Source organism: Canis lupus, chromosome 33 (assembly GCF_003254725.2).
Source record: "Canis lupus dingo isolate Sandy chromosome 33, ASM325472v2, whole genome shotgun sequence".
Lineage (NCBI taxonomy): Eukaryota > Metazoa > Chordata > Mammalia > Carnivora > Canidae > Canis > Canis lupus.
The window spans coordinates 29,405,531-29,419,027 of record NC_064275.1 but is presented as its reverse complement, the minus strand read 5'-3'; the positions used below and the strand labels follow the sequence as shown (position 1 = coordinate 29,419,027).

At 38.7% G+C, this 13,497-nt stretch overlaps 1 protein-coding gene across 1 annotated transcript in view; it reads left to right on the top strand.

Moving 5' to 3' along the window:
- Positions 1-10,881, top strand: part of TFRC (transferrin receptor) — a 31,199-nt gene extending 20,318 nt beyond the window's left edge. The window contains exons 14-19 of the mRNA XM_035709901.2: positions 663-730; positions 2,612-2,670; positions 2,882-2,963; positions 4,501-4,722; positions 6,752-6,892; positions 7,834-10,881. Coding sequence (XP_035565794.1) covers positions 663-730; positions 2,612-2,670; positions 2,882-2,963; positions 4,501-4,722; positions 6,752-6,892; positions 7,834-8,076 — 815 coding nt within the window. The 3' untranslated portion in view covers positions 8,077-10,881. The remainder of the gene's footprint in view (positions 1-662; positions 731-2,611; positions 2,671-2,881; positions 2,964-4,500; positions 4,723-6,751; positions 6,893-7,833) is intronic.
- Positions 10,882-13,497: the final 2,616 nt, after the last annotated feature.

Sequence of the window (13,497 nt, the reverse complement as noted above, 5' to 3'; positions counted from 1 at the left end):
CAGCATTAGAATCACCTGGGAACTGTTAGAAATGTAAAATTTCAGACCTTCTATGTTTTAACTGTATTTTAACAAACACTGAGTGATTCTGATGCACTAAAGTCTGAGAACCACTAGTCAGGACTAATTTTTAGACCAGAAGTAACTAAACCATACCATATAGAATGGTCTTTCTAGAGACTAATTCATTCACATTTAGCTAGATGGTGACATCACGAATGTTTGAATGTTCTAAACGTAAGCCAGTGGATGAACTGAGAATAGTGAAATATCTCACTGGAAAGAAAGAGGGAAGGAGCTAAAATTGAACTAAATCTTTATTGCCCTCTTACCTGTACAGCAGAATGTATGGAGTATGGGAAGTTGACAGTAGCTAGCAGATGAGTGCTCTAATATAGGTGGACTAGAAAGGTACCAAAAAACAAATCATTAACATTAACATCTGCAAATTTAGGAGTAAGAGCTTCAGTTGAGTCAAATTAGGGTTAGCAGTTGCCAAAACCTTGACTCTTAAATCACACTTTTGTCTACTTGAAGAGGATAGTTGTATTTGGCCACTCATCTAGATTATTGCCTTCCTTCTTGTCGAGTACTTTTAGTTGTAGAAGTAGCCATGTAAAAATTACTTAAGAAGGGACAATGTTAAAACAATCTCTTTGCAGGTACCAGCAACTTCAAGGTTTCTGCAAGCCCACTGTTATATTCACTTCTTGAGAAAACGATGAAAGATGTGAGTATATACCTAATTTTCCAAAATTTGTAACTTTTAATTTTTCATCTAATTTTTTTTTAAGATTTTATTTATTCATGAGAGACATAGAGAGAGGCAGAGACACAGGCAGAGGGAGAGAAAGAAGCAGGCTCCATGCAGAGAGCCCACCCGATCCTACGGCTCCAGGATCACGCCCTGAGCTGAAGGCAGGAGCTAAACTGCTGAGCCACCAGGGATTCCCCTGTTTTCATCTAATTTACAAAAAGATGGAAAATGATATTTAAGCCATCAGAAGTGTAACCAATTAGAGGAATTTATTTTTTTTTCAAGTATAGGAATTTAGAATAAATTCTTTAGCAGCATTATTTAAGTCATTTCTTGGCTTATTTGCTCTATTGAACCATGTGAGGTGAGGGTAAACAACATATTTATTCTCAGTAAATATAAGGTGAGGGAGGTGGTACATGAAGGGCTCTGATGTCAAAAAATATGTAGTCTGTTTTGGAACATTGCAGAATTTCCTGAGGCTTAAGCAGTACTATGGGTATTCAGTGGGGGGTGTCTGTGGAGTTAGAATGTTACGGAAGCTTTAAACTGGAGGGGTACCTGTCTGGCTCAGTCAGTGGAGTATGCAGTGCAACTCTTGATCTCGGGGTTGTGAGTTCAAGCCCCATGTTTGGCGTAGAGATTGCTTAAAAATAGTCTTTAAATTTTTTTTTTTTAATAAATGAACTATACCTAATACTTAAACAAGAAGGCCAGATGCAGTATTCATTGGGTAAAGACAGGCATGTGAATGACCATAGTTTGGCAATAAGGAGGGATATGGTTTAGCTAATAGGTTTAGAGGCCATATCTTGGATTTTTTTTTTTTTTTTGTAAAGATTTTATTTACTTGAGAGAGAGCACAGAGGAAGAGGGAGAAGTAGACTCCCTGCTGAGCAGGAAGCCTGACTTGGGGCTTGATCTCAGGACCCAGAGATTATGACTATGACCTGAGCTGAAGGCAGATGCTTAACTGCTGAGCCACCCAGGTGTCTGCGGAACGATTAAAGACGGAGCGGGGATCCCTGGGTGGCGCAGCAGTTTAGCGCTTGCCTTTGGCCCAGGGTGCGATCCTGGAGACCCGGGATCGAATCCCACGTCGGGCTCCCGGTGCATGGATCCTGCTTCTCCCTCTGCCTGTGTCTCTGCCTCTCTCTCTCTCTCTCACTGTGTGCCTATCATTAATAAGTAAAATTAAAAAAAAAAAAAAAAAAGACGGAGAGGGGATCCCTGGGTGGCGCAGCGGTTTGGCGCCTGCCTTTGGCCCAGGGCGCGATCCTGGAGACCCGGGATCGAATCCCACATCAGGCTCCCGGTGCATGGAGCCTGCTTCTCCCTCTGCCTATGTCTCTGCCTCTCTCTCTCTCTGTGACTATCATAAATAAATAAAAATTTAAAAAAAAATTAAAAAAAAAAAAGACGGAGGGAAGAAGGGTCAGAGTACTTGGCGTTGATCCTATGGGAAATTAGGAATTGCTGTAGCGTCTCCAACAAGGCTGTAATGTATTTGCAGGTTAGGTTGTGGTAGTATAAAATGTGCTACAAGGAAAAAACCAGAAAGAAGATAGGCATATCATGAATGCTAGAAAGGGTTTTTGAAATTGTGGCTAAGCCACTTTTAAAATGGTTAAAGGAGAACATTTTTTGCTCCCTGTAACTAAAGGAATTGATACCATGAGCTTAGTAGGAATAACTTTAGAAAGTTGAGATTGTTTTAACGGTCTTAAATTTTTTTCAAGAAGATACAATAAATTTTTTTATAATGTTTATAGATCTTAAATATGTTTGTGAATAACTATGTTTAGAAAGATTCATTTTAGTGACACTAATTTTTTTTAATTTTTTATTTTATAGGTGAAACATCCAATTACTGGGCAGTCTCTTTATCGGGACAGCAACTGGATCAACAAAGTGTAAGTTGAGAAAAGTGAATGAACAGCTTATAGAAAAGCAGAATCATCCAGTAGTACCTGCTGTGGTAGGTAGAAATCTAACCCTCCCCTTGCAGTGAGCTTACCTATACTTAGAGTCAATTTAAGAATTTATTTGGGGATGGGGTGGGGTTGCATGATAGCACAGTGCTCTTTAGAAAACTTTCTAGACACATTTTTGCTTTCCTTGCAGCGAGAAATTGTCTTTGGATAATGCTGCTTTCCCTTTCCTTGCGTATTCTGGAATCCCAGCAGTTTCTTTCTGTTTTTGTGAGGTAAGTCTAAAGAACTCTAAAGTTATATCTTAGATCTTTTTTGATTGATTTTGAGTATCCTAGAATGCTTAAGATGTTTTAAGAAGTTAGACATGTATAGTTATTGTATGCTCCCTTATTACCAGTCTTAATGTAGACTTTTTCTCAATTAGCTTAATTAGCAGTTGAATTTGTTTGCTGGAATGTCTTTTCAATTAGGTATGATGAGTTTTAATAACAAGGTTACCTACTGGACCCTGCAAGTACAGAATATTTCCACCAAACGGAAGGTTCACCTGGACATTGCTTTTCTTGATACGTGTTAAAACATGGTTCTAGACATTTGTCCAGAGATGTTAATCTCTTAAACAGGGATTATAAGTAAAAAGCAGAAAAGCCAAACAGATGTAAGTTGTTGTTATAAGACAACTTTATGAGACTGACCAAGTTGTAGGAGAGCAAGATTACCTTGTTTTAGGTGCCAGTTTGGAGGCACTGAAAGCTACTGAGTAAACAAATGATGAAGGCTTCTGTGCCAAAGTGCTAGAGTTGGAAAGCCAGCCCTGGAGTGGGCTCTAAGGGGTGAAGAGATCTTAGAATTAGTATAGGAGGTCAGGGTGGAAGCCGTTGGCTTTGGCATCAAATTATTCATTCCACAGAGGCCAGGGCCTCATGTGACTTCTTATCACTGGGTGTTTTGGCCTGGGACTAGGGAGGGAAAGGTCTGAGTGGATGTAAGCTCTGGATCTGGAGTTGAACATAGCTGGAACTCTCTTGACCTTCCGCTAGAACAGCAGTGTGGATGGCATTGAAATAGCTGATCACAGTTATCTGTTTAGTCTACTAGGAAGAACTGAATGTCTGGTCCTAGGTAGGGTTGAGGAGATTTATGGGTGAATTCTGTTGATCTCCGGAAGGTTTTTTAAAAACTTCTTTTCTTACTGATTTCTAAGATGTCAAAAATCTAGCAGGTAATATAGAACCATATAGTCAAAGAATTGAGGTCAGATCAAAAGATTATCAGTGAGATTGTCACCGAGGACAATGGTAGGAAATAGAGTTGAAGAAATACTTTGTCTAATGAAGGTAGAGAACTTCATGTGAGCATTAGACATTCTTTTTTTTTTTTTTTAAGACATTCTTGTTAGAAAGGTAACATGTATGAATGGATTGAGTGCTGAATCATTAGAAAGGTCAAGTTTAAAAAAAAAAAAAAGGTCAAGTTTAGTCTAAAAGCACACTTCATGCATGCTGTCCTCTTTCGTCATTTAATGAGCCAAACTTCTCAGAGAGAAGAAAACAAAGATATAACCTCAAGAAATTTGGCTAGAGATCTATCTGTTCAGGGTATATAATGCAATAGAATAAGAATTCTATAGGACCTAGAAGAAAGCGCTCGTTCTAGAAGTAGGTTAGGTTCAGAGGAAGTAGCAAAAGTGGTACCAGAATAGTGGGCAAGGAAGAATCGCAACTACTATCACCTTGATGGTAAGACAAATGTGAGGCTCCTACTCTGATGACCCACCTGTGAGTCCATTCACCTAGCTTTGTTTTTCAGGACACAGATTATCCTTACTTGGGTACTACCATGGATCTCTATGAGAACCTGAATCAGAAAATTCCTCAGTTGAACAAAATGGCACGTGGAGCAGCAGAAGTAGCTGGTCAGCTTATAATGAAACTTACCTATGATCTTGAATTGAACCTGAACTATGAGATGTATAATGACAGAATACTTTCATTTGTGAGGGATATGAACCAATTCAGGACAGACATAAAGGTGAGCATTAATTAAAATCAGGTTCTTTCTTTCTTTCTTTCTTTCCTTTCTTTCCTTTCTTTCCTTTCTTTCCTTTCTTTCTTTCTTTTTTTTTTTTTTTTTTTTTAAGATTTTTAAAGAGCAGCCCGGGTGGTGGCTCAGTGGTTTAGTGCCACCTTCACCCTGGGGCCTGATCCTGGAGACCCGGGATCGAGGCCCACATCGGGCTCCCTGCATGGAGCCTGCTTCTCCCTCTGCCTGTGTCTCTGCCTCTATCTCTCTCATGAATAAATAAATAAAATCTTTTAAAAAAAGGATTAAAAAATATTTATTCATGAGAAGACATACAGAGAGAAGCAAAGACATAGGAAGAAGGAGAAGCAGGCTCTTCACAGGGAGCCTGATGCGGGACTCATCCCAGGAACCCAGGATCACCACCCGAGCCAAAGGCAGATGGTCAATCACTGAGCCACCCAGATGCCCTAAAATCAGGTTCTCATTGCTGAAATACCAGTTTGAAGAGCGATGTTTAGTGGTTCCTGAGGAAGGACATGATTGGTAGCTGAAGTATGTTTCAAAGTGAACTAATGTATAATTTTTTTTAGAATTCATAACTCATTTGAAAGGAAAGCTGAGAAGTGGTGGGTTATAAATCTAGAATACACCACAGTAAGTATTTTGGAGTCTAATTAGCCAAGATATGTTAAGTTTGTAATTTCAAGCAACTTATAAAGAGGTCCCAGAGAATATAAAAATTTGAACCATGACTGAACCTATGAGTTCAGGCCGTATGTCATATATGCCTTCCAGGGATCTCACAAATGGAGATAGAACATAGCCAATAGTTATACCCAAATACAATAGTTTTTGTTTTTCTAATTCATTTATTCATGAGAGACACACACAGAGAGGCAGAGACACAGGCAGAGGGAGAAACCGGCTCCCGATGCGGGAGGGAGCCCGATGTGGGACTCGATCCCAGGTCTCTAGGATTACGCCGTGGGCCGAAGGCGGCGCTAAACTACTGAGCCACCAGGGATCCCCCAAATAACAATAGTTATAGTGTTGATCCTGCTGTGTTATATTCAAATGCTTGACAAAATGAAGTTAATATTAGTATATAGTTTCCAGCTCGTTATGGAATTAATATGGATCCGTTATCCATAACGGATCCCTTAAATGAAGTAAATCACTGATAAATCTTAATGATTATGGCTTTCTTGAAACTTGAAACTAATTGTAATTGATTAGAAAATGGGACTTTGGAGACAAATCACTGAATTCTGAAGTTCATTGAGCCAAAATGTTTAAAATTTCCCCTATAGGGAAATTGGACTGGAAACAATATATGGTACAGGAATTATGTATTGAGTAAATTATGTTGTATTTCTTTTTTTTTTTTTTTTAATATTTTATTTATTTATTCACGAGGGGGGTGGGCAGAGACACAGGCAGAGAGAGAAGCAGGCTCCATGCAGGGAGCCTGATGTGGGACTCGATCCGGGTCTCCATGATCACGCCTTGGGCCGAAGGTGGCGCTAAACTGCTGAGCCACCCCGGCTGCCTGTTATATTTCTTGTTGAGGACAGCTTCCTTGTGAGGCTAAGAATGGATAAATACGCCATCTGCCAGGCTCAGATACAAATATGTATATATATATATTTAAGATTTTATTTATTTATTCATGAGAGACCCAGAGAGAGAGAGAAAGAGGCAGAGACACAGGCAGAAGGAGAAGCAGGCTCCACGCAGGGAGGCTGATGTGGGACTCGATCCTGGGACCCCAGGATAATGCCCTGAGCCAAAGGCAGATGCTCAACTGCTGAGCCACCCAGGCGTCCCTAGATACAAATATATTCAAGTTCGTAGAGTCTGGGACCTCCTAGGTAAGGTGTTTAAGTCTAGCATTCTTGGAGTCTTGAGCTTTGTCCAGGAGTCATCCCCTTATCAGAATCATTGCAGTTGTAACCACTAAATTAGAAAGATAACGTGGAATAACATCCTTAGAAATAGAACATCTAATGGAGAGTTTAATGTCTTTCTCCTTCAGGAGATGGGTCTGAACCTACAGTGGCTGTATTCTGCTCGTGGAGACTTTTTCCGAGCCACCTCCAGACTAACAACAGATTATAAGAACGCAGAGAGAACAAACAGATTTGTTATGAGGGAGATCAATGACCGTATCATGAAAGTAAGTAAATGCCCAAAGAGAACTGAAAAGAAAAGTATGCTGATTTTTAATTGGTAAATCTTGCATTTCTAAAAACTAGAGTAGTAACTCCAGGAGCCTAGAATCCTGTGCTGCTTTAAAATTGAGTACAGACTAGACCATTCCTTAAAACTAAGCTGAAACCCACCTCGGGGTCCAAGTCCCTGCTCTGCTGTGTCGGGTATACTTGGACCCAAGCTCGAGCTTGTAAATAAACCCTTGTGTGTTTGGGGGGGGAAAAATTGAGTACAGATTTCTTTTAATGTTCTTTAAATTTTATTTATTTATTTTTGAGAGAGAGAGAGAGAGTAGGAGGAGCAGCAGAGGGAGAAGCAGGCTCCCCGCTGAGCAGGGGGCCTGACGCAGGGCTCGATCCCAGGACCCTGGGTTGATGACCTGAGCCAAAGGCAGATGCTTTACCCACTGAGCCACCCAGGCGCCCTGAGCACAGATTTTTTAACTCTTATTAGCAAGACCTTGAACTGACATATCTAAAGTAGAAATACAAGAGGCATTTGACCTAGACGTAACCTTTTTAGATTTTAAAAACATTTTTAGGAAAGGATCACTAATGGTTTTTAGCTGTCATTTTATCTGTATTCCTGTTTTCAGCCCTTAACAGCTTTTATCTTAATCTGCTAGGAAGGAGGTAGAAGACTTGATTACAATGGGAAATTGTAAATCTTCCATATATATGCTGCAACTAAAAAAAAAAAAAAAACAATGCAATTAGTTCACTTTTACAAAGGAATTGACAGTTTATAATTTTAACGTTAGAAGATTAGTAGCCTGGTTCTCCACATCCTTAAATGTGGGGGATTTTAACATTTAAAGTGAGAGAAGGACAGTTGTCTTACTGATATCAGGTCCTTCCCTCACAGCAAGAAATCTGTGTAAATTCTCTTGTGTTTTTGCTTTTGTAGGTGGAACATAACTTCCTGTCACCCTATGTATCTCCAAGAGATTCTCCTTTCCGTCATATCTTCTGGGGTTCTGGCTCTCACACTCTGCCAGCTTTAGTGGAGCATTTGAAGCTGCGTCAGAAAAATAAGAGTGCTTTTAATGAAACACTGTTGAGAAATCAGTTGGCTCTAGCAACTTGGACTATTCAAGGAGCTGCAAATGCCCTCTCTGGTGACATATGGGACATTGACAATGAGCTTTAAATGTGATGCCCATCACTTCTATAAGAACATCAGGGTAGTGTGACTTTTAGACTTGTGCTGGTTGTGCTCAATTTTTAGTAGGACTACAGAACCTAATATCGTTAAATTTCTACCCAACCACCTTGATACTCCTAGATGTCTTTAGGCAGCAGCTTTTCATACGGGGGTAGGTACTTGTACTTCAAGTTAAAGTGCATAACCACTTAAAGATATTCAAGATAGAATCTTCTCTGATTATCTCTAAAATTTTAAATGCTTTGTATGGTAACTGCCTCTTTATTGTTACAGTTATGAAAAAGTAAGAACCAGTTACATGAACTATTGCTCTAAATCCTAAGGACGTGAACTGGTATCTTCTAAGGGGGAGTAGGAGGGTGGTATCTGCTAAAGGTTGAAAATGGTAGCTTAGTGTGATCCTCTACCTTCACCTGAAGCTGGATAGGAGATACCAGGTGTTAAGACCTCATTCTCCAAACGAGATATATGCCTTCTTTAAGGATTTAGCTGGTTTCCATATCCCTGAATGAAACAGTTAACTTTCAGAAGAGATGGGACTTGTTTTCTTGCCCAGGAGATCTGAAACAGGTCCTTCAGCTGGATAAGATGAGGTTCAACCGTTATCACAGGAATAAGGCCTTAATGCGTTAACCTCAAGGTTATTTATGAGAGGGGAGACCAGAAGCCAAAGACCTATATTTTATTTTCCTCTGCCCCTGCCCCATAAGCCTTTATTAGTTTTTTGTGGTTTTTGTGTTTCCCAAAGTATTTTTTAAAAGAGAACCAGCTTCAGGTGTTTAATTTCAAACTCAGTTTGTCAGACGTTAAAGAACACACTGCCAAATTTTGGCCAAAGTGTTAATTTTTTGGAAAAGCTTTCTATCATTTTGGCACTGAGATATTTATTGTTTATTTATCAGTGACAGAGTTCACTATAAATGGTGTTTTTTTTATAGAAGATAATTATCGGAAGCAGTGCCTTCCATAATTATGACAGTTATACTGTCGTTTTTTTTTATAAAAGCAGCATCTGCTAATAAAACCCAACAGATACTGGAAGTTTTGCATTTATGGTCAACATTTGAGGGTTCTAGAAAACAGCCACAAGCCAAATAAAATTATAAAGCTAAATATCGGTGAAGAATTCCATTTAATTAGGAGTTGCTAATCAAGTTACACTTCTGTTTAGCCAACCAGATAAAAGTGGAAGTTCTCTTAAAGGAAAGGAATTGTGACCAAGTTATAAATTAATGTCACTTAAAGGCTGTGATAGTACTCCTATGTGTGAAATTTTACCGCTCAGTTTATCCATGGTGTAACTTTAATTCGAATTTTGCAAAATTTCCAGTACCTTTGTCACAAACCTAACTCACATTATCGGGAGCAGTGTCTTCCATAATGTATAAAGAACAAGGTAGTTTTTGCCTACCACAGTGTCTATATCGGAGACAGTGATCTCCATATGTTACACTAAGGGTGTACGTAATTATCGGGAACAGTGTTTCCCATAATTTTCTTCATGCAATGACATCTTCAAAGCTTGAAGATCGTTAGTATCTAACATGTATTCCCAGCTCCCTGTAATTCTCTTTTAGTTTTAGTTGCAGAAACATTTTATGGTCATTAAACATTTGGTGAGTGAATTCAACCACTATAAAATAAAATTACTTCCTTCAAGATTCTTTGTTTTTAAACCTAATGTAGTATTTCACTTGTGGTTTCTCCAGGTCTTCTGTTTAGCGGGATAGTAGTATACATTTATAATGTTTGCTGTTGACAAATGAATTTAACTTTATCCCCTTATTTGCATGTTGTTTCCTGTAAACTTAGTTTATATTACTTTGAATCCAGAATTGACCTTTTAGCTTAAATCGGGAAATTTGCCTGCAAGGCTCGTGGAGGGGCGGGGGTGGGGGGTGAAGGGTGTAGGGAAGCGAAGCTTGCAAAAGGATCTTTGATCATTTCTACCTACCCATTAGTATGTGGTGGTTTTAAGTTAAATATAGATGTGAACAAATGAGTTTGAAGCTACATGACTAAAGACTTTATTTTCTAGTCAACCATCATTATAAACTTGATAATCAGCTGTTTGTCATAGGACAGTTCACCCTGAAGAAATCAACACCTAAGAAAAAGTCCGTAGAGTCTCTTACGTTTCTTAGACTTAGCATCACCTGCTTAAGCTAACCTAGAAGACATAGATTATTACAGCTTCACTGCTTTTGGTCTTTTTAGTCTTCACAGCATTTTATCTTGAACTGGTATTTAGTGTAGCCAAGCAGAAAGGTCATAGCTGGGATTCCTGGTTTGGGTATCATGCTTTCTCATACTTTAATGATAAAGCTCCAGAACTTGAAGACATCATATGAATAATGGGCATCCATGTACAGCAGTAAATCTCTTCAAAAACCTCGTCTATGGTGAGGATTCAGTTATTTCTAATTTAAAAAGCCAGTAAGTGGTAAGAGACTTAATATTCCTGAATGAAATGTGTATCTGAGTAGTGACAACCTGCTGAACTTCAGATTTTTTCTGATTATAGATATCAAGTGCATTTTGAGGGTAAAGGATAAAATAAGTGAGCTCTATCATGACTCGCTATTCTAAACTTGCATGACCTTTACTATGTTTCCTCTTTGAATATTCTTGAAATTTTAGTTGGCTAACCATGGCTTATTAGACTGGCCAACCTTTTGCTCGTCTGTATCTTTGTAAACAAGTGATATGCCCTTAAAATTGTGTCCAAGCTGGTATATGCAACAGTGTGGAAGTTCCTTATCTGACTTAATAAAATGCTTGAAACACTGAGTTGTCATTTTTTAAAATTGGTTTTATTTTATTTTTAAGATTTTATTTATTTATTCATGAGAGACACACAGGCAGAGACATAGGCAGAGGGAGAAGCAGGTTCCCTGCAGTGAGTGTAATGCAGGGCTTGATCCCAGGATCATGGGATCACGACCCAAGCCAAAGGCGCTTAAACACTGAATTGCCCAGGTGTCCTTTTTTTGTTTTGTTTTGTTTTAGGGCAGTTTTGGGTTCACAGAAAAATTGAAAAAGGATGGAGTTCCCATTTACTCTCTGCCTACACACCCTGGCCCAGCTTCCCCCACTATCAACATCCTCCACCAGAGTAGGATACAAGTTACAATTGATGAACACACATTGACATCATTATGGCCCAAAGTCCATAGTCTCCATTAAGGTTTACTTTCAGTGTTGTTCATTCTATGAGTATGGACAAATCATAGTTTTACTGCCTTGAAAACCCTCTTCTCTGCCTCTTCATCTTCCCTCCCCTAATCCCTGACAACCACTGGTCTATTTACTGTCCCCATACTTTTGAATTTTCCGGAATGTCACGTAGTTAGAGAATTGCACAGTGTGTAGCCTTCTCAAGTTGGCTTCTTTCACTTCGTAGTAATATGTGTGTAAGGTTTCTACATGTATTTTTATGGCTTGATAGCTCACTTCTTTTTAGTGCTGAATTTTATTCCATTGCCTGGATGTAACTTAGTTTATTTATCCATTCATCTACTGAGGACCTCTCCGTTGTTCCCAAGTTTTGGCAATTAACAAATAAAGCTGCTACAAACATATCTGGACAGGTTTTTATGTGGATGTGTTTTCAGTTCATTTGGGTAAATACCAAGGAGTGCGGTTGCTGAATCATCCAGTAATAGCATGTTTAGTTTTGTGAGAAACTGCCAAAGTGTCTTCCATAGTTGCTTTACCATTTGAATTCCTATAGCAGTGAGTGAGTTCCTGTTGCTTCGCATACTTGCTAGCATTTGGTGGTGTCAAGCGTTTGGGGTTTTGACTATTCTAATAGGTGTGTAGTGATACATTGTTTTAATTTCCATTTTGCTGTTGGCATTATGTTAAGCATCTTTTCATGTTTATCAAGTGTATATCTTTGAGGTGTCTGTTCAGGTCTTTTGCCTCTTTCTAATTAGATTCATTTTATTGCTTTAAGAACTTTTTGTATATTTTGGATAACTCATTTGTCAGATAATGTGTTTTGCAAATATTTTCACCTGGTCTGTGGTTTGGTTTCTTATTCTCTTGACGATGCCTTTGTAAGTTTTGCATTTTACATTTGAACTCATTTTTGTAAAGGGTATTATAGTCTGTATAGATTTTTTTACACGTGGATGTCCAACTGGTCATGAGTTTTTGTTAGGAATACTCTAGTTAAGATTCTCCCCCCAGAAATATGAGCTGTGAAATGTCCTTATAGCCACATTAAAAAACTAAAAAGAAACAGTGAGATTTTTCTATATATAACTCCATATATCCAAAATACTATCATTTCAACATGTATCCATTAAAAATTAATGTCAAAATAGTTTATATTCCTCTTTTCAGGGTAATGCTTCAAAATCCATTGTACTTACAGCTCAATTTGGAATACCCACATTTCAAGATCTCCATAGCGACTTAACAGACACTGCTGCTATAGCAAAAGGCATGATTGTTAAGGTTTTTGGCTTTTTTTTTTTTTAATATAGGCTTTCTACTATACAGTTACCAAAAAAGCCATTATATGATTTAATCTCATCACTACAAGTGCCAGCCAGGACTCTTCAGTAGGATTGCAGGAGTTGCCCCCACTAGAATAGGGAAGCTTTTTGATTGCCCAGATTTTCCCGTGAGAATGAGTAGCTGCATGCATACCCTTGCGGAGAAGCATAACGATAGCTAAACTGCTGGATTCTACAGGGGAAGGTGCCTATGTGAAAAATGGTGGGCCAGGAGGCAGACCTAAACAAATATTTAAAGATGTGCTTATCCGCAAGATAGACTTTCACTTGGAATATCACACTTCAGATACTGTTATCTTTCTTGTGACTACCAGTAGATTTACTTTTCTAAGTGATGAGGTTAGAGCCTTTGCTGTTTGCTACATCTGTCCTTTACCTACTGTTTAGTCCATCCCACATGGAACTACTTTGACTAGTTAATACCCTTTTTTGAAAATACATACATACTACTGGTCAAAGTACAGAGGGATGGTCTGTATTGAAAGGTAAGTTTTCCCTCTTGTTTTTCACAATTTCTCCCCGAATTCACAACCCCCAATTTCTTGTGTATACTTTTAAAGTAGTCTATGCATTCGTGAGAATGCCCATGAAACCTTCATAAAAGCACACATGGGTGGTTTGGTTCCACTATCACGATGTAAGCCCTACAACCCAACTCTGCCATTGCTTATAATGATAAACTGGTTAAAATAGGGGGAAAAATACCCAAGGGCTTTAAAAACAAAGGCAAACACTGGAGTAAAACCTGAAGTGTTAGGCAGAAACAAAAAGGAGACCAACCAACTGAATAATGGTATGCCAAAGTCCAACCATATCAATAATTAACACATTGACCTATTAACATTTAATTAAAAGACTGACAGTGGGTTAGGGGAGAAAC